The 18,129-nt window shown below is 36.3% G+C and overlaps 2 protein-coding genes across 2 annotated transcripts; both read right to left on the bottom strand.

The window, feature by feature from the left end:
• Positions 1-219: 219 nt before the first annotated feature.
• LOC128511182 (tubulin alpha-1C chain-like) lies at positions 220-2,380 on the bottom strand. The gene is made up of 4 exons (XM_053483896.1): positions 2,295-2,380; positions 1,641-1,863; positions 1,411-1,559; positions 220-1,324 (listed from the first exon to the last, which is right to left on the bottom strand). Exons 1-4 carry the CDS (start codon positions 2,295-2,297, stop codon positions 350-352), a joined length of 1,350 nt encoding a protein of 449 aa, XP_053339871.1. The 5' UTR covers positions 2,298-2,380; the 3' UTR covers positions 220-349.
• Positions 2,381-9,346: 6,966 nt separating this feature from the next.
• Positions 9,347-16,033, bottom strand: inpp1 (inositol polyphosphate-1-phosphatase). Its single transcript, XM_053483897.1, has 6 exons — positions 15,867-16,033; positions 13,252-13,457; positions 13,109-13,169; positions 11,976-12,176; positions 11,683-11,857; positions 9,347-9,848 (listed from the first exon to the last, which is right to left on the bottom strand). The coding sequence occupies exons 2-6, from the start codon at positions 13,453-13,455 to the stop codon at positions 9,347-9,349; spliced, it is 1,143 nt and encodes a 380-aa protein (XP_053339872.1). The 5' UTR covers positions 13,456-13,457; positions 15,867-16,033.
• Between the last annotated feature and the right edge of the window lie 2,096 nt (positions 16,034-18,129).

The raw sequence follows: 18,129 nt of genomic DNA, 5'->3' as shown, positions 1-18,129 counted from the left end.
CAGAGGTATCAATTTGGTTGGATCTACATTGTAGGTGTGACTTTCATTTAAATAGCCTATACAACATGTATAACATTAGGTACTTCTGTCTGGTCAGTCTCTCTCAAAAAAATTTCAACAATAAGCAAAAGCAAGCCCCTGGATAAAATGGCTTCCACAAATAAAAAAACATTATTGCTTCATTTACTGTGACTAATAACATTATTTTTTCCACCATGAAACAATTTGACACAAAACTATAACAAGTACATTTGTAAATTTGTTTCAGGAGAAAAAGTGTTTCACTGGAAAATTTGTTATTTTCTTGAGGCTTGTTAAGTTACTTTTTACAAGACAGATATCAACTTAATTAATACTCCTCTTCTTCTTCATCTCCCTCTATACTGTCGGTTCCAACCTCCTCATAATCCTTCTCTAGAGCAGCCATGTCCTCTCTGGCCTCCGTGAACTCTCCCTCCTCCATACCCTCACCAACATACCAGTGCACAAATGCGCGCTTGGAATACATCAGATCAAACTTATGATCGAGACGACTCCAGGCCTCTGCAATGGCTGTGGTGTTGCTCAGCATACACACAGCCCTCTGCACCTTGGCCAGGTCTCCACCAGGGACCACAGTGGGAGGCTGGTAATTGATGCCCACTTTAAACCCAGTGGGACACCAGTCCACAAACTGGATGGTGCGCTTCGTCTTGATGGTGGCAATAGCAGCATTCACATCTTTAGGAACCACATCACCACGGTACAGCAGACAGCAGGCCATGTACTTGCCATGACGTGGGTCACATTTTACCATCTGATTGGCCGGCTCAAAGCAGGCATTTGTGATTTCAGCCACAGAGAGCTGTTCATGGTAAGCCTTCTCTGCAGAAATCACAGGAGCATAGGTGGCCAGTGGAAAATGAATGCGAGGGTAGGGCACTAAGTTGGTTTGGAATTCAGTAAGATCGACATTGAGGGCACCATCGAAACGGAGGGAGGCAGTGATGGAGGATACAATCTGACTTATTAGTCTATTCAGGTTGGTGTATGTAGGACGCTTGATATCAAGGTTTCTACAGCAAATGTCATAGATGGCTTCATTGTCCACCATGAAGGCACAGTCAGAGTGCTCTAGGGTGGTGTGCGTGGTCAGGATGGAGTTGTAGGGCTCCACCACAGCAGTAGACATCTGGGGAGCTGGATAAATGGAGAATTCCAGTTTGGACTTCTTACCATAGTCGACAGAAAGGCGTTCCATCAGCAGGGAGGTGAAACCTGAACCGGTTCCCCCACCAAAGCTGTGGAAGACCAAGAAACCCTGGAGACCCGTGCACTGGTCAGCCTGGAAAGATCATGAATGCCGGTCATTTTATTACAAAAAACTAAAAATTCTGTACAAATTTACAACAAAACACAAATGGTGCTTACCAGTTTGCGGATCCTGTCCAGCACCAGGTCAATCATTTCCTTGCCAATGGTGTAGTGACCACGAGCATAGTTGTTGGCAGCGTCCTCCTTTCCTGTAATGAGCTGTTCAGGGTGAAAAAGCTGGCGGTATGTTCCACCACGGACCTCATCTAGAGAAAAAGAACATGTAAATTATCTTAACATCCAGACGATTGGTTACTAACAGCCATGCCACAAAAACTTACTCTTACCTATGACAGTGGGCTCCAGATCAACAAACACAGCCCTGGGGACATGTTTTCCAGCTCCAGTCTCACTAAAGAAGGTGTTGAAGGAATCATCTCCACCACCGATGGTTTTGTCACTCGGCATCTGTCCATCCGGCTGAATCCCATGTTCGAGGCAGTAGAGTTCCCAGCAAGCATTGCCAATCTGGACACCCGCCTGACCCACGTGGATGGAGATGCACTCACGCTGTGGGGACAAAAAGCACAAGTGTGATACTTTCATAATTGATGTATGCGGCGTATGTTGTGCTACTGAAAACATGTTAACAATTTCCTGGCAGTGGAAATATAAAAATAAGATCACTTTCTGTCTCAGATAAACCAGTCTATAAAATAAAGTTAAAAAAATATTGTATCCTAAACATGATATTTTTTATTCTAGAGCACAATAATGAACTGCTACAAACAGGCCACTTACACAATTCTGGTTTAATGCTAACTACATTTAATTGACTTTATACATTTACTTTGCAAAATGACAATAAAATTACAATTTAATTTCAATTTAATTAACTTCCACATCACACTATTCACTGTCGCTACACGTTATTTCTAAAAAGTCACTGGCAGCTAAACAGTTTTAGCGACGGAGGAAAAACAAACAAAGGAACTTCATACCATTTTTGAAGAATGTGTATTTAAAGAGAAGCTTAAGGAGGGAAATTAAACTTGAGCTTGAATTCTCTCTGTCTGACCGTTAAGAGTTTGTAGTGAGAATGCCGAATGGTCTAAGAGTTGGAGCTGTTTATATTTCCTTTCAGCTTCAATATGTTTTGGGGAATGTTGCGTCAAAATGTAAGATAAGAGACGGTGATTGGTGACGTCAAAATTAGTGGAAAGCGTTAATTAATTATGCAACAATTAGTTCCCGCTAATAATAGTATTAAAATTAATTAAAACCCACTTAATTGAACAGTTTTGTTTCGGTAATAAACTCTTTCCTTCGTGGAGTTTCTGACGACCGTCTCCTCTCTGTTTGTCTTTATTTAACAGTGAAACAGCGCCCCCTAAACGTCATAGGGTGCATGTGTGGTAGAACACGGTATTGCACTTTCACCATGTCGAAGAGAAACCAAACCGAGTTGTTCTAAAAAGTAAACCCGAAAGATTATCTAAACGATAAGGATATCTTTACTAGCGTTGTCAAACTGAGGTTTTTTTCACAGAACCATGGCAAGGGATATCAGGGTGAAGGTGGCTTCCCTTCTTAAAGAAGCGAATGATTAGTACTAGGTTAGGCTGGTAATAATAAACATTTGAAAACCGTGGGGTTATTGTGTGCATATGTAGAAGCAAATTTCTGATAAAAGAGAGATTCAGATTTTCAGTTAGGAAAATGATGAGAAATAATGTCCACATTATCTCCAATATTCATGCATTAGTTGCATATGGTAATTTACTGTAGTGGTCATCTATTACAACTGTTTAATAACAGAGAATAAGGAGAGTCAAAATATTTTACCAGGTTTAGTAACAGGGTTTTAAAGTCACGTGTTTAATATGTATAGCCGACTGAATATATTCTGATACAATTGTAAATTTCCTGATATAGTTTCTAATTAATGCATCTTTTATTGATTATTAAGTCTTTGCTTCATATCAAGCGGCTGGTTATGCATCCTGGAGGGTTATTGCATAAATGGAATGTGGAAAACCAATGCAATGCTAAAACTATTTGAATATACTGTATATAAAAGCAGATAAGTGGTCATAATGATGATAACAATAATAATAATAATAATAAGTGAAGTGCAGTAAAACCTTTGATGTGCGATTATGACAAAGTGACAACAGTGCAAATAGTAATAATTGTGCAAAGAAATGCATGAAAATGACAGCTAACTGGGCTATACATAAGTATTATACATATAACTGTGTGATTTGCCTTCCCTCCATAAATTGTTTCATGTAACATGTTTGAAAACAGAAGTAAAGGTGATTTCAGAAAGTGATGAAAACCCTCACATTTACAGTTTGGAAGAAGGGAGAGAGAGAGAGAGAGATTTTCTTTTACTATGGGTTAAAGGCTACAGTGAGCTAATCCAAGCTCAGTGCTTTTGATAATTTTTTTTTCCCATATGTGTTGTGTCCAAATACAGTAAGCACATGTGGGCGTGTCTTTGAGTTCATGTCTGAATATGTATGGACATGTTGGTATTTCTTTTAGTGTTTTAGAGACTTTAAAAGTGGAGAAATGAAATTGTGTGTTAATAGCCAGTGAAATTACTAATTATAAGTAATTATGAGAAATAATGAGAAAATACTATTATATGTCTTACAGTGTTTAAGACGTTTAATGACACACAATAAATCTGCTTATCATGAAGCAAAAGACACAGTGTTACTCAAAGTACACTGCTGTTACCTCATTGCAATTGGACCAAAGTTTGTACAGCTAAAAAATGCTGTTTCATAATATTAGCTTATTTATTTTGGCTTAAACAGCACACTGAATGTTTTTAGACAACCAAAAATTTGGTTGCAAAAAGTTATTTAACCCTTATTGATGGAGTAAGTAGCTTATCAAAATTATGATAATCAAAGGAAAAGAAGGTCCAATTAACTATGCCCTCATGGAGATTAATGTCAGGCTTCGGGAGAGCAGATTGATGTATAAGAGTCTGGTTCAAAGCAAGGATGAGCATAAAGAAAGGCATTGGAGTAATGGTACCTGTTATGGTCCTGTTGGACCAGCTAAGCAGTAAAATCTTTTTACAGTGGGAGTCACAGCTGTGCAATTAGTGTCCCAATATACTCAGGGGTGTACATATATACAGTACCAATAACCAATAGCATTTGGAGTTACATTTGTTCTTCAAACCACACTTACCATCAGAGAGATGAATGGAAAAAATGTTGAGGACGAAGCCATTATTTAAAAATATAAATAAGATATATAAAAATCTTGGTAAACCAATGACCAATGTAAGGTGTTCATCACTTGGACTGACCAATAGACCAGCGCCATGCAGAAACTCTATCAACAGTGTAAGTCACAGCTGTTCTTATAATAAATATTAATTAATTATTCTTATGGAATGTACTCTATATGCGCATTGTCTAGGGAGCTTAATATTAAAAAAAGTTAAAAACACTGCTATACAATATAATTATTAACCATAGCATTATTATAACATTTTATAATAACTAATAATAATTTTTTTGAATGTAAAATTATTATAAAATTATTGTGAAATGATAAAAAAAATTAAATATCTGCACAATCCTACTAAACACAATCTGTACATGTGTAAAGCAACACAACTCCACCTTTCGCTATTTTTTTAAAATTTCCTTTTTAAAATTTTTTGCATAAATCTTTGTCTTTATCATAAGTAAGTAAATGTTGGTGTAAAGAACAGCCTGCATTCAGTCCCTGATGAGTGCTTGGATTCCACAGCCATGTGGATAATTACTGTAGATACAAGGATGCACAAGGTTCCCCAAAAGCCAAGTGCCAGAAACATGATGTCTAACTCTGTTTCACATTCACAAGCAACTGCTTCCTGAGGTTCCACACAGAATACGAAACACTCAATACTCCATACAAGTACATTCTAGATACTCATAATCTCCTGAAATTGGGGTAAAATACTTCTTCATCTGAGTAACAAAATATTGCTTCCATAGTGGGTTGAACAAATAATTCAGAAACTGTGTGACTACGCTTAACTTTGTCATTATATTAATCTGCACTTTTCTTCAAAAGGCTTTTCACTAGTTTTGCAACATTACAATTTTTAATTAATATCCATATTCTGAAATCATGCAATCATTGTCTCCATGTTCACCTGTCGATACACTGAACAGTTATAGTATAAAAAAAATCATTAACATTAAAACCACCTAGCTTTTAGGGTTTACTAAAAAGTCAAAACACTATATCTATACAATTTTACCATTTAATTTGGTAAATCATCACGTGTAGTAGTGTAGTTTATACATAATTGTAAATATTAGTGCAACTATTCTGCCATCTAGTGGAATAAGTGCAGTGTGAGGAAACCACAGACATTATAATGTACAGTGTGTCAATAATTAAGTATCTTATTTTATTTATTTATTTATTTATTTATTCATTTATTAAATATTTTAGAGGTGCTAAATAAATATTGGCAAACATATTCTTAATTAAATCATCGGCCCAGTTATTTTCTGTTAGCCCAGATTAATATGTTTTAATACAAAATTACATTTAATGGGTCATATTGCAGTTTTAATCGCAATAACAATGTGTCATAATAATCAAAATGTATTTTTTTATGAAATCATGCAGCTCTACTAACATATGTTATAATCAAAAAATCATTGGCCGATGTATGCGAGTCAAAGAGCGGACTGACTCGTTTGTGAACAACACGTCACTGTAATATGCTACCATTACCTGTGAATGGAGTGTGTGGAATGGAACTCGCTGCTGATCCTCACCCTGCCTACTGTTATTTTTAGTATGTATTTTAGGAATGCGTGTGGCACATCTGTGGCAGAACTACCTCTGCAAACACAGCCCACACAAACACAAAAAGAATTTTTATTTTACATATATATTGATAGATATTTATTCTGATATGAAAGTGTTTACATGACTAATATTTACTTATTGAACAGATTATATTACGGGGGTGTAGTGGTTAGCACTGTCGCCTTGCACCTCCAGGATCCCTGAACAGGCTCGATTCCCATCTCTGTGTGCATGGAGTTCTCCACGTGCTTGGTGGGTTTTCTCAGAGTACTCTGGTTTCTACAGTCCAAAGGTTAGGCTAATTGACGTTCCCAAATTGCCCCGTAGTGTGTGAATGGGTGTGTGTGTGCCCTGTCCAGGTGTACCCGGCCTCATGCCCTTAGTCTCCTGGGATATGCTCCAGGTCCCCATGACCCTGAATACAGGATAAAGCAGCATAGAAGATTAATGAGTGAGTGAACAGATTATTAATGGTTTACACCACCCCTCTGAATATATATATATATATATATATATATATATATATATATATAAAGACATTCATATTAGGCTATTTGGTGTTACCAAATTGACCATAGAGTGTGAATGTGTGTCCAAGTGTGCCCCCCAATAAATAGACACTCCGTCTAGTGTGTACTCTGCTTTATGTCAGGAGTCTCTTGGCATAGGCTCTCTATTATGCATATTTAATTCTGATTAGGCTATTTTTCCCATTATTAGTGGAATATTAGAGTCCAGACAATCATACATATTGTGTTCTGTTTCAGGAAAATGGGTAACGTGATGTCACGACTAAACCACTGGTAATTATGTTAACATGATGATATATTCGTAAGATCCCCCCAGACTATACTAACCATCTATTTGTTGAAATAACTTTTTTTTAAATTTTAGTAACACCACATGTAGTGTCATTTCTGAGAAAGCAAGTTAGTTCCTACATTCTTATGAACAGTCTTTTGTTTAGCAACCTGTTTTTTTCTTTTGTCTTGAAGTTTAGAAAACAAAAAAGGATGCACCATAACCTGTTACAAGGAATGCAACTATAAAGTTAACCCTGCTTAATGAGAACTGAAGACCTGTTTAGCCTGAGTCTAATCAATGTGTACAATCACAGAGCATCACTCCACTGAATTGGAACAAAACTATTACTACAGTACATGTAATACAATCTTGGAATGCTTGTCACTTGAAAACTGCAGAAAAGAAGAAAACCACACTGATGTTCATCGCTCGATCCACTCAGCCTTCACATCAACATTAGCAACATCAGCTTCTGACCAAAAAAGGCTTAATGCACACATTTAGGACAGGCGTTTGGGGCTGGGGTACTGGGGTAAGGGATTTTGAAGGGCATAGGAATTAAATAAATGTAAACTAATGACAATCCTGTTTATTTTGGACATTTAATCTGATCAAAATCTTATTTTATGTTTCAAAAGCTATAAAAATTTAGGTTATACTACCTGTACACGGTTAGACAAGGGTCATACTACCTATAGAAAACAGTACATCTGCATATCCTCTACAGACACCAATATCCCTTCCATTCATTAATAACTTCAATAATATTCATCAAACAGATGACCATTTTTAGTTATTTCCATTGGCTTGGAAAGACACCAAGAAGCATTTAGGCTTTGATGGTAATCTAACAATGCAATCTCCAATCATTTTGAACCCTGATCTCCCTTGTTATTTTAGCCAATATTTCTGCTCAGACCTGGGTAGAAAACGTCATCTCTAATCCTGCCAAGGATCAAAATTTACCCAAAACATTTTTTAGTTCCTTCAATTTCACTACTACATTTAATTTGAAATAAGACAGGGGAAAATCCACTAGGAATTGGGATTATCTGGATTAGGAATCTGGATTATGCTGGTAGTTTCAGGCCTTTTTATGGAATCTACTTGAAAAGTCAAGACCTTAGCACAGATGTCTTCTTTAGATTGTCTTTCTCTTCACCTCTCCATGGTTAGTCTTTTACATTTCTTTAATATGCGTGTACTGTATGTTCGCTGGGTGTGACCTCTGTATAGTGGTCTGTGATTTCTCAAAAGACTAATATTAGACATATTAGGCCAATTGGTGTTCCCAAATTGACCATAGTATGTCAATGAGAGTGTCCCTGTGTGCCCTTAAACTTGTACCCTGTGTTGCCTAATAAACTTGTACCCTAGTCTAGGGTGTCCCCAGCCTCATGCCAGAAGTCTCCTGACATAGGCTCCAAGGTTGACATGACGCTATACTGGATAAGCATATAGAAGATGAATGACTGAATGAATCATCATTTGGGTTACTAAAACAGATGCAAGTGTGTATTTGCAATTCAATGAATTACAAGATTGGCAGAAAAATTTGTTAATAAATACTGAATTTGGTCAAGAAAAGATTTTTTTGTAACAGTATAGCTTCATACATATTGGTAACAACATAAAAGTTACACAGTAATATATATCTTTAATATTCATAATAGAATTATATTTTTATCTTTTAATCTGTATAGGACATTACAAAATATAATATTTCATACTGACTACAACAGAACTTGCAATTCAGAACATGCAGTTCATAGTGCTAGTTTTATAAACAGTAAACCGAAATCTAATAAAATAATATTTATGTAAATAAAATAACTACATAGTTTTTTTGAAAGTCCTGTTTAGACATAATCACATTTCAATCACAAAATGAATATATATATATATACACATACACTCTAAAGAAACCAGCAGCCTTGTGCATTACACCGTATAATATAAACAGATTTACACAATACACAAGCTAATGCAATGTGACATTTTATAATGTAATATCACAAAAATCCTGAAAATATAGTTAATTCAGCTTACAATATCACCATATGGCATTTCCAATCAATCTTTAAGTACAATTGTTTGAGGAATTATAGGCTTTACTGTAGGTTTAAATTTTTAGCACCCATGCATGTGACTTTTGCTTACAAGCTTACAGTATATGCAAGCTTTTAAACAGAGAGTTAGATCTTATAGCTAATGCGACCTGAAAATGCTGTAGATTTAGGCAGCCTAATCAAGAAGGTTAAAACATAACTGATTGTCTAGATCGTATGTCTAACATTCTATAAAACAAAACATAAATATGTCAACAAAGTAATTAAGAAAAAATATAAACCCACCCCATCCCCAAGGTAAACATCATAACAAAACAAACGGAAATTTTTTTTTTTTATATTTTGTCAGCAAGTACTTTAACCACTCTGGTTAGAACTTCAGTGTCCAAATACGCCACTAAACCCCCCTTGTTTGCCCATTTCTCAGCCCCCTCACACCCAGCATGGGGGTTATTATAGGTCAGTTCTGCCTTGAGGTCCTTATTGCCATTCTTGACAGCAGAAAGGCACTGACTGAGGTCACTGATGCCCCCTCCAAGGGCGCGCAGTATGGCATGTGGGGCGCATGAGTCCCATTTATAGGTACTGCCCTCTGAGAGCACATACATATCCACCAAGCCCTGAATAACACACAGGATCTTATACCCTGCACCTGAGGCATACGACAGCTGGCCACCACAGAGTGGCGAAATAGCGTCTTTCACCTCCTGCTTCTCACTGGAGCTCAGAACCACCGAGATGAACCCTGGGATTTTCTCATCAGGCTGCTTACATGGCGTGAAGGAACATGTGTTGATCCCTCCATACGAAACTCCCCAAAAGTTCTGACCTTTCCATCTGAAATAAATGAAAAACAAAAAGATGCGCAAGTTAATTAATGTTGTTTCATTTTGAAAAACTAAATAACTCACGATTTTATGACCTGCAGTCCACTTGACAGCACACTAATAAGTACACCATCTTTAATGTCAAGAGAACTCACCTTTAGATGACGTTATTTAAGTTTTAGGTGTTTGTGCTTGTCTAAGAGCAATGTAAGAGCTGCTAAATTACACTTAAGTCTCAGAGTATGAAAGAAGACTATAATTTGCTTGTTAGGGCAAAAGTTATTCGGAGTATTAAAGTAAATCACACAACAACAACATGATTGTACAAGATGTTTCTACATGATTCTACAGGCATGGTATTATAGAATTTCTACACCATGAGCGTACCCAGTTCTGCACCATAAGCATGATTAAACAGAAATAATAATTTTCCAGCACAACAGGCGGCATTACATGGTTTTGAGATGAATCATAATCATTTACATTCAGCAGACGCTCTTATTCAGAACGACTAACAAAACATGCTTTGAAGTTTCCTTCACTGGATAGGTGATTACACTGGTTTACTAGGTTAATTATAAATATAAATTATTTGTGTTTAATGTATTTGCTAGAGTAACTTTATTTTATTTTTTCTCTTCTATTTAACATACATTTGGTCTATCTATCTTTAATGATGAAGACATAAAGGACACATGTATGAAAGTTTGTTCAAAAAAACAACAAAAAACAACAACGACAACAACAAGGTAACCTAATGGATGAAAGTTAAGACAGATTGGAGAGAGAGTTGTTCGTTTTCTTTACGGATCAAGAACAGAAGCTATTTCCTTTTACTGCCCATGTGGGGGAAAATATGCACAGAAATAATATATTTATTTCAATAATTCTAATAAGTGTGACTGAGTAATATTTAACTATTGAACAGATTATCAATAGTTTACACCACCCTTAACTTCCTGGTCCAAGCACTGGAATGAAAAGCACTTACAGAAATAAATAGTTGCAAAATAGATTATAGTTAAACCCTGGATTGCGAGCATACTTCATTCCAGGAGCATGCTTGTAATCCAAAGTACTCGTATATCAAATTTCATATATCAAATTTCCCCATAAGAAATAATGGAAGTTCAGATGATTCGTCCTACAACCCAAAAATATTCATATAAAAACAATTAATAGTACAAAGTAAACAGTTTTGCCGTGTAGGATGACTTTCTCACACACAGCCAAAGTCGCGCACACATGCATGCGCGCACACACTAACAGGATTAATAAGGAAACTCTTGCTTTTGCCTATTTTTGAGAATTTCACAGAAATGTGACATAGCATTGTCGTTAAAAAGATTAATCTCCTGCACTGCTACAGCCTTTTTTTTACGTCTTTGCAAAAAAACTATTTTGCAAAACACTCGCAGACCAAGTTACTCGCAATCTAAGGTTCCACTGTATTATTGACAAATCCTGAAACGTGACAGATGTTGAATAAAAAAACTGGTTAAACTGATGTGCAAGGTGCTTTGCTTGTTACCCTGTTACTTAAATATAGATTAGAAGCTGCTTAACTTTAGTAACAGATTCAATGTTACAGTAATGAACATCAAATCATTACTTGAATGACTGATATGATTACAGCACAGTGTTATAATGTGATTGACACATCAAAAGACACAATTTAGAAACTATTTAGGGAGTGTGACCAAAACTGAGGAGTGACTTAGGGTAATTATCTTAGACAAACTAATAAATTCCTATAAATAAATACTGCGCACCAGTGGTAGCGACACCTAGGAGTGTTAAAAGTTGTATACATGTTACAATAAGTGGTAAAGCATGACACTTGCCTTTTGCTTTTTGAATCTCTGTATGCAAATGGCTGATTTATGACCCCCATTACTGGTTCTCCGGTGGCGCGCAGGTAAACTCCGATTAGAACAAGTGCACATGGAAGTCCTGAGGGGCAAATCTTGTTGTCTGATATCTCCTGCTCCTTCCCTTGAATATACTGACTTGTGCCATCTGCACAGAAGGAGCATTACCAGCACAAGATTTAAAATAACACAAGACTGAATCTTTACTGTTTAAATTCAAACAACCTACCAGTAAAAGTTAAAGCTAGCAATAGACTTTTAAATACCAATTGGGTCAATCCAGATGGCCAAATCATCTGGTTTTAGAGGAACCTGCAGGTTCTCAGCACGATCGTCTTTTAGATGCAGCTTCTGATGGATGGCTTCGGCCAGGAGCGATGCAGCCGTTTTGTCTCCGTCCAGCACTTTGATCAACAAAGCTGTCGTGTCCTCTTGGTTGGCGCAAACAGTCACGGTCACACTCTCTCCTTGAATGAAATAAAAATGTCATACATATATGTGTGTTATATTTAATTATGATAAAACTATTTAAAAATGAAAGATTATTGTGTCATAAGAAATGTCACATAGGATTAAGTCTAAAAAACTGCATAAGATGTGTTTGAAGTTTGTTCTTTAATAGCTGAACATACCATACTGTTTATTAGCGATCATAATTTTATGATGTCTTATTACTGAGCCAATTTTCTTACAAAACTGCGCAGTGTACCTGAGACTACTTAGTTTTCTCTCTCTCGCTTTTACACACAACAAAATCCCCTTATTATTGTTTAATGCTCCTTATAGTGTCTATGCTTTTTCTAAAACTTATCACTAGAAATGGGTCTAAATGGATTTTAAATCCACTACTCAATTTTAGGCAAGTGGTCCCCAAAGTGTGGACTGCATGGTAGTACTGCAGGTCATTTACAATAAATATATACTGTACAATTATTTTATTTTTCAGTTTAGTAGTTAGGTGAGAAATAGGCCTAAATAATTAAAATCAAGTATTTTATATGCATTTAAAAAATTATTATAATTATAGTGAAACCTCGGATTGCGAGTAACGCGGTTTAAGAGCAGTCCGCAAGACGAGCAAAGATTTTTAAGGAATTTTGACTTGTAAAAGATTTTTAAGGAATTTTGACTTGTAAAAGATTTTTAAGGAATTTTGACTTGTATGGATCACGCATGCGCTTCTTGTTTTGACGTCGAGCGTCACATGATCACAACTGAGCCAACCGTTTTTCTCTCCCTTGTGCTGCGGAATTGTGGGTATTCTGATTAAGTACTTCCTCTTCATAATCTGATTACAAAATTTACAAGTACTTGCTTTTGGTAATCGTATGATATAAGTAACACATTTTCCCTATATCGTAAGACATTACAAAGAGACTTTATAGAATCAATCACTTACCGAGTCCATTCTCAAATTTGTTGGATTCCTCTCCGTAAATGAAGCCGTTCAACTCTGGAAACTGTTACACAAAGTTCTCGTTAGGCAACGAGTCAGAATTGTAAGTGGCAAATTACAAATTGGTTAAAAGTTTGCTCGAGTACCTGTGCACAGACGTCATGTCGGATCATTTCCTGTATCACAACATCAGCGAGCGTCTTGAAGTCTTGGATGAACTTTTTGTTTTTGTCGGCTCCTGTTTTCTCCTGCACCAGCAACTCGAACAGCGGTGCCTCCTGTCTGCACACCCGTGCCACATTGGCGGCCTTTTCAGCCACGCTCAGCAGTAGACGCAGCAAACTCGCCATTGCTGAAAATGTGTGAAAGAAAAATGTTGACAATGTGCTGATCTGGATTTAAGTCTTTCTGTGACAGGCCCCTTGACATTTTGACCACGGAATTATGTCATTTCCTGTAATATGTGTTAGCTAAGTGTTCTTTTATTTTGCAGTAAGGTCGTCAGTGACTTGACAAGTGTGACGATTTTAAAAATTTATATTTTTTTCTTTTCTACCCTACATTAACATTTATATACTTATTAACAAATATAAGTATTAAATAAGGTTACTTATATTATTCGTTTTTTGTTTTTTTTTGGTCATTATCTTTAGTACGGTATTAATAAAAATTGCATCTAGGCTTTATCTCCAGGAGATTTAGAAGTGGATAATAAGGTCTGTTAAAATTCGGTGCATAAAAATATCACACTAACTGGGACAGAGAGAAAAGGTTATTAGAGTTTAATAGAGGAAGTCTTTTGAGAGAATGCTTGTGACGTGTTCCTGTGCCTGCATGTATATCAGTATTATCAGAGAGATAATATAGATATAAACTCAAATATAAGATAGAAGTTTATTACTGTTACATCAATGTGGTGCATACAGTATGTGACAAAAAAAAATAATAAAATCACATATATGTACTTGAATCAGAAACAAACTTGTTTGAAATGATAAAAAATTATAATTGTCTTAAAAGGTCAGATGCTTCCAATGTGACTAATGGCTGAGTGGAACATTTTGCATACTCTCACTTGTGTCCAACCAGACATTTGTTTCCTAATCATCATAGCAAATTAATACAAAACACATTTCCATAATAATAAAAATACATGGCCTTTTATTGCAGCTGTTTTCCAGTTCTTGCCAGTAGTCTTGCAGTCTGGATTATTTTGTACAACACTTTTTTTGTTGAGGCTTTAGTAAACACCAATAAAAACGATTGGCTTAGATACAAACTTTTGCATCTAAGCTATATATAAACATCCTAGAATTGATTTTGTCTTTAATTAGGAATGCTAATTTTAGAACTTTAGGACTTTCTATTTTTTCTCTTGTAAAGAGTGACCTTCCTTTCTTTCTGTAAACACTTTTATAAGACTTTATGTTGTGCTTTATACATTACCAAGCGATATCCAGTGTCATGTGAAAGAACAAACTGAGAAGGAACAGTTACACAAAAACTTTGCTATTATTTGTATTTTAACACTGTATTACTGTTATCAGCATTTTATTTATTTTTTTAAGGTTAACCCAAACCTGCTTCATAGGAATCAAGGATTCCAACCTTATTTTGTTAATACAAGTTAAGAATGGCAATAAGAAACTTCCTTGGAAATTTAAGGAGAAATCTACTGAGGAACTGAGACTCCGAACGGAGAACTGGTTTTCCTGCATATGACACTAGATTTTATGTTTACAGTAGAAGGCATTGCAGTGTAAAGGTAGATCGAACAACCTATAGTGTAGTGTGTGTTATAGAAAATAACCCGGCGTCAGTGCGGTTTTATAAGTGAAGTAACCAATCGTCTTTGTGTTTATTACTCTCATACAACTTTAAACTTGAAATTAAATTACTAAACACTTTAATATATCTAATTTATTTTATGTCACACCCATAAAACCAGTTAGTTCACGTTATGAACTTAACCAGTTAGTTCATGATTGTTTTATGTTTTATGATCAATATAAACAGCAATCCCACCACCCATGGACATTTCAAACAATGAAACACAGCATGTCCTTCCTAGAAACTAGCCACCAAACTGTGCATTTGGGTTATGTCAGGTAGAATTACATTTATAATGTGATATAAACCTTACCACTACCAGAATATTTAAATGCGGTCGCAAAAATTTAGAACTCTCAAAATTAGCAATTTTTTTTTTCATATAAATGCCTGAAAATAACCAGAGAAACAGGTGATCATGTGTATGATCAAACAAAAAAAATGGCTGAAATGCCTGAGTTTTAAGGGCTACAGGAAATGGAAATTAGTCCATGTATGAGGGGTTACCTTATGGAAGGAAAAGGCTCAGATTATAGCAGGACAGATGTTGCTTCTGTATTATATAGAGACCTGGTTTTAAAAGTCCATACTGGTCACTGTTAAACACAAGACCTTAATCTGACTATATGCATTTTATATCCTTAAAATAAACTGAATTACCACAGAGGCAGATGCAATACAAACAATAATAACATTATGCATTTGTGCATGAACATTTGCTCAGTGATGCTCGCCAGCCTGTGCCATCACAACACACATTCACTGCATAAACCTAACCTGACTCTTACAGATCACCATCCCTTACACATCTGGATGTCAGGATTCACATCTGTCTCAAAGTAATCCAGCCACAAGTCGAGAGCAGAGTCCTGAAGGTTGCAAAGAAAAACAAACAACAAACAATCCAAAACAGGAAGCTGATGATACTCACCTTAAAACAAACTTTTCTTTCTTTCGTTCTGGATTAAATTCGAGCTGGTCAGTGCTCTCACCCAAGGTGTTTTATCGACAGAAGGCAGGAGGGGTTATAAGACAAAAAAAAGATACTTCCTCTATGAAAACCTCCATCGCAGGCGCTGCTGTATACACCGCGTCCTCTGCCCGTAGTGCACTGCGCATGCGCCGGAGCCTCGCGCATGCGCACTCCACAGAGGCTAGATTTCTGATTCTGCCTGAACATTTCTCTTTGGTTCCGTCACAACCTCATGGCGCTAAGCCCGCCACACCCTTAAAAACATCCCAGATCAGTCATCTTCCTTGGAAGAAAATGCATGTATTGTTTTAATCCTTTATTTAGTCATTTGCAGAACTGTAAATAAATGTATTCATGCATTTATCCTGCTGCTACACTAATGCACTTATCCCAGCCTTTCACTAGTTTTTGTGTCCCATTAAGGTAGAAAGTCTTCTCAGTTCGCCAGTGCCACACAGTCAGAAACGCTGGCCTCTCAGGGACTCCTTTAAAGCCCCAAACATGTGGAAATGGCTTGGAGCTGGGTCATGACTGTATGTACGGTAGATGTGGCAATAACTCCCTTGGTGAATGCTTATGATGGCTGGAGCTACACATCCTGCTCCTGTGCTTCCAGTGCTCCTGACCCCATCTGCCCTCTGCACCTACTGCTGAACTGAATCTACACAACTTCTGATATATTGAACTTTCACCTGCACAACACACTTGATGTTATTTCTATCTGTTATCACCCAGATGAGGATGGGTTCCCTGTTGAGTCTGGTTCCTCTCAAGGTTTCTTCCTATTGCCATCTCAGGGAGTTTTTCCTTGCCACTGTCGCCGTCACCCTTGGCTTGCTCATCAGAGACATTTCATTCATCATTCATTCATTTCATTATTATCTAGACACATTTTTCTCACACATACACACTTCCAAATATTTTCTTTTCTTTTCTTTTCTAAAAAAATAAATAAATAATAAAATCTTTAATTTTTTTTTTTGTGAAGCTGCTTTGGGACAATGACCATTGTTAAAAGCGCTATATAAATAAAATTGAATTGAATTGAATTGAATGATCCCCACAAACAGATGCATCTCTTCTGGCAACAAGTTATCAGTCGATTTATTTAGGGTTTAGGCATTCCACTTGCTGAATGTTTACAGGAATGACTAAAGGAATTCTAAGAAATTGTTAGGGAACATCTCTGTATTTGAAATGAGACAAATTTCAAACAAAGTAATATGGCATTTTTTCTGTCCTAGACATTATCATGGACTGCGTTTGATCATAAAAAGGTTTAAAGAGAGAGAGAGAGAGTGTGAGAGATAACTAAGATGCAATTAGAAGCCAATACATTTGTGATATCCCCTGTGCATGCATTACTGGCAAACACAGCCCAAAGCCACTAACCATGGTTCGCTAAACATTAGTTCACTCAAGAAACTAAACTACTTTTGTAAATGGTCTTAAACATGACTACAGTATATCAAAATTTAACCAGCAGATGAATTAGCAGGCAAGTCTTCTTAAATGTTGCACCTAGTCATTAAAGAGCTTTCATAACCACAGAACCCTACACTACCGGTTCTGTACAACTGTTCATTTCTGGAGCATTTGATCAATAGCCTGGTTATCATCAAGAAACCACAAGCTTGTTTGAGCCTGCTTTTATTTTTGTCCCAGAATGTTATAAGATTTCTATGCAACATTCTGGGACAAACTGAATTCTAAAACCATCTGGGTAAATATTTTAGCAGGAATCACTTAGGTCCACTATGAAAATGTGTAATAAGGACTTCAAAACATGACTTTGATTGGTTAATTTTTATAAAAAAAAAAAATTAAAATGCTTGCCATGTTAGACATTTACAGATACTGAAATTTCCCAAAAAAGAAAATAGGAAATTTCTAAATTGTTTTTTTTATTATTATACTGTATATAACTATAGTACTGTAAAATCCTTTTCACCTTTTCACCCTTGCGACTAGTTTCAATATTTCTGTTGTTCAGGCTGATGACTAAAATTTGAAACCAGCTCACAGACAGTAAAACAACTTCTGTTTAAGGACTTTTAATGGTTTCTATTTCTCCAAACAGCTTTCCGTTCTCTGCCCACTGGACTCCAGTCTGCTGTTATTAGTCACCACATTTCAGCCTTTCAAAGATGAAAATCAATACAGTTTCACGGGTCACACACACACACACACACACACACACACACACACACACACATACACA

Source organism: Clarias gariepinus, chromosome 23, assembly GCF_024256425.1.
Source record: "Clarias gariepinus isolate MV-2021 ecotype Netherlands chromosome 23, CGAR_prim_01v2, whole genome shotgun sequence".
Taxonomy (NCBI): Eukaryota; Metazoa; Chordata; class Actinopteri; order Siluriformes; family Clariidae; genus Clarias; species Clarias gariepinus.
The sequence above is the reverse complement of the archived record's forward strand: the minus strand, read 5'-3'. Positions and strand labels throughout refer to the sequence as shown.

Bases quoted from the DNA above. Each gene is read 5' to 3' on its own strand.
- inpp1 (XM_053483897.1), bottom strand. From the start codon at position 13,455: ATGGCGAGTTTGCTGCGTCTACTGCTGAGCGTGGCTGAAAAGGCCGCC. The intron at 12,177-13,108 runs GTAAGTGATTGA...ATTTCATTCAAG, and splicing joins CAAATTTGAGAATGGACTCG to GAGAGAGTGTGACCGTGACT. The intron at 9,849-11,682 runs GCAAGTGTCATG...CATTTATTTCAG, and splicing joins AGAGATTCAAAAAGCAAAAG to ATGGAAAGGTCAGAACTTTT.
- LOC128511182 (XM_053483896.1), bottom strand. The intron at 1,560-1,640 runs GTAAGAGTAAGT...CTTTTTCTCTAG, and splicing joins TCTGGAGCCCACTGTCATAG to ATGAGGTCCGTGGTGGAACA. The intron at 1,325-1,410 runs GTAAGCACCATT...TGATCTTTCCAG, and splicing joins TGGACAGGATCCGCAAACTG to GCTGACCAGTGCACGGGTCT.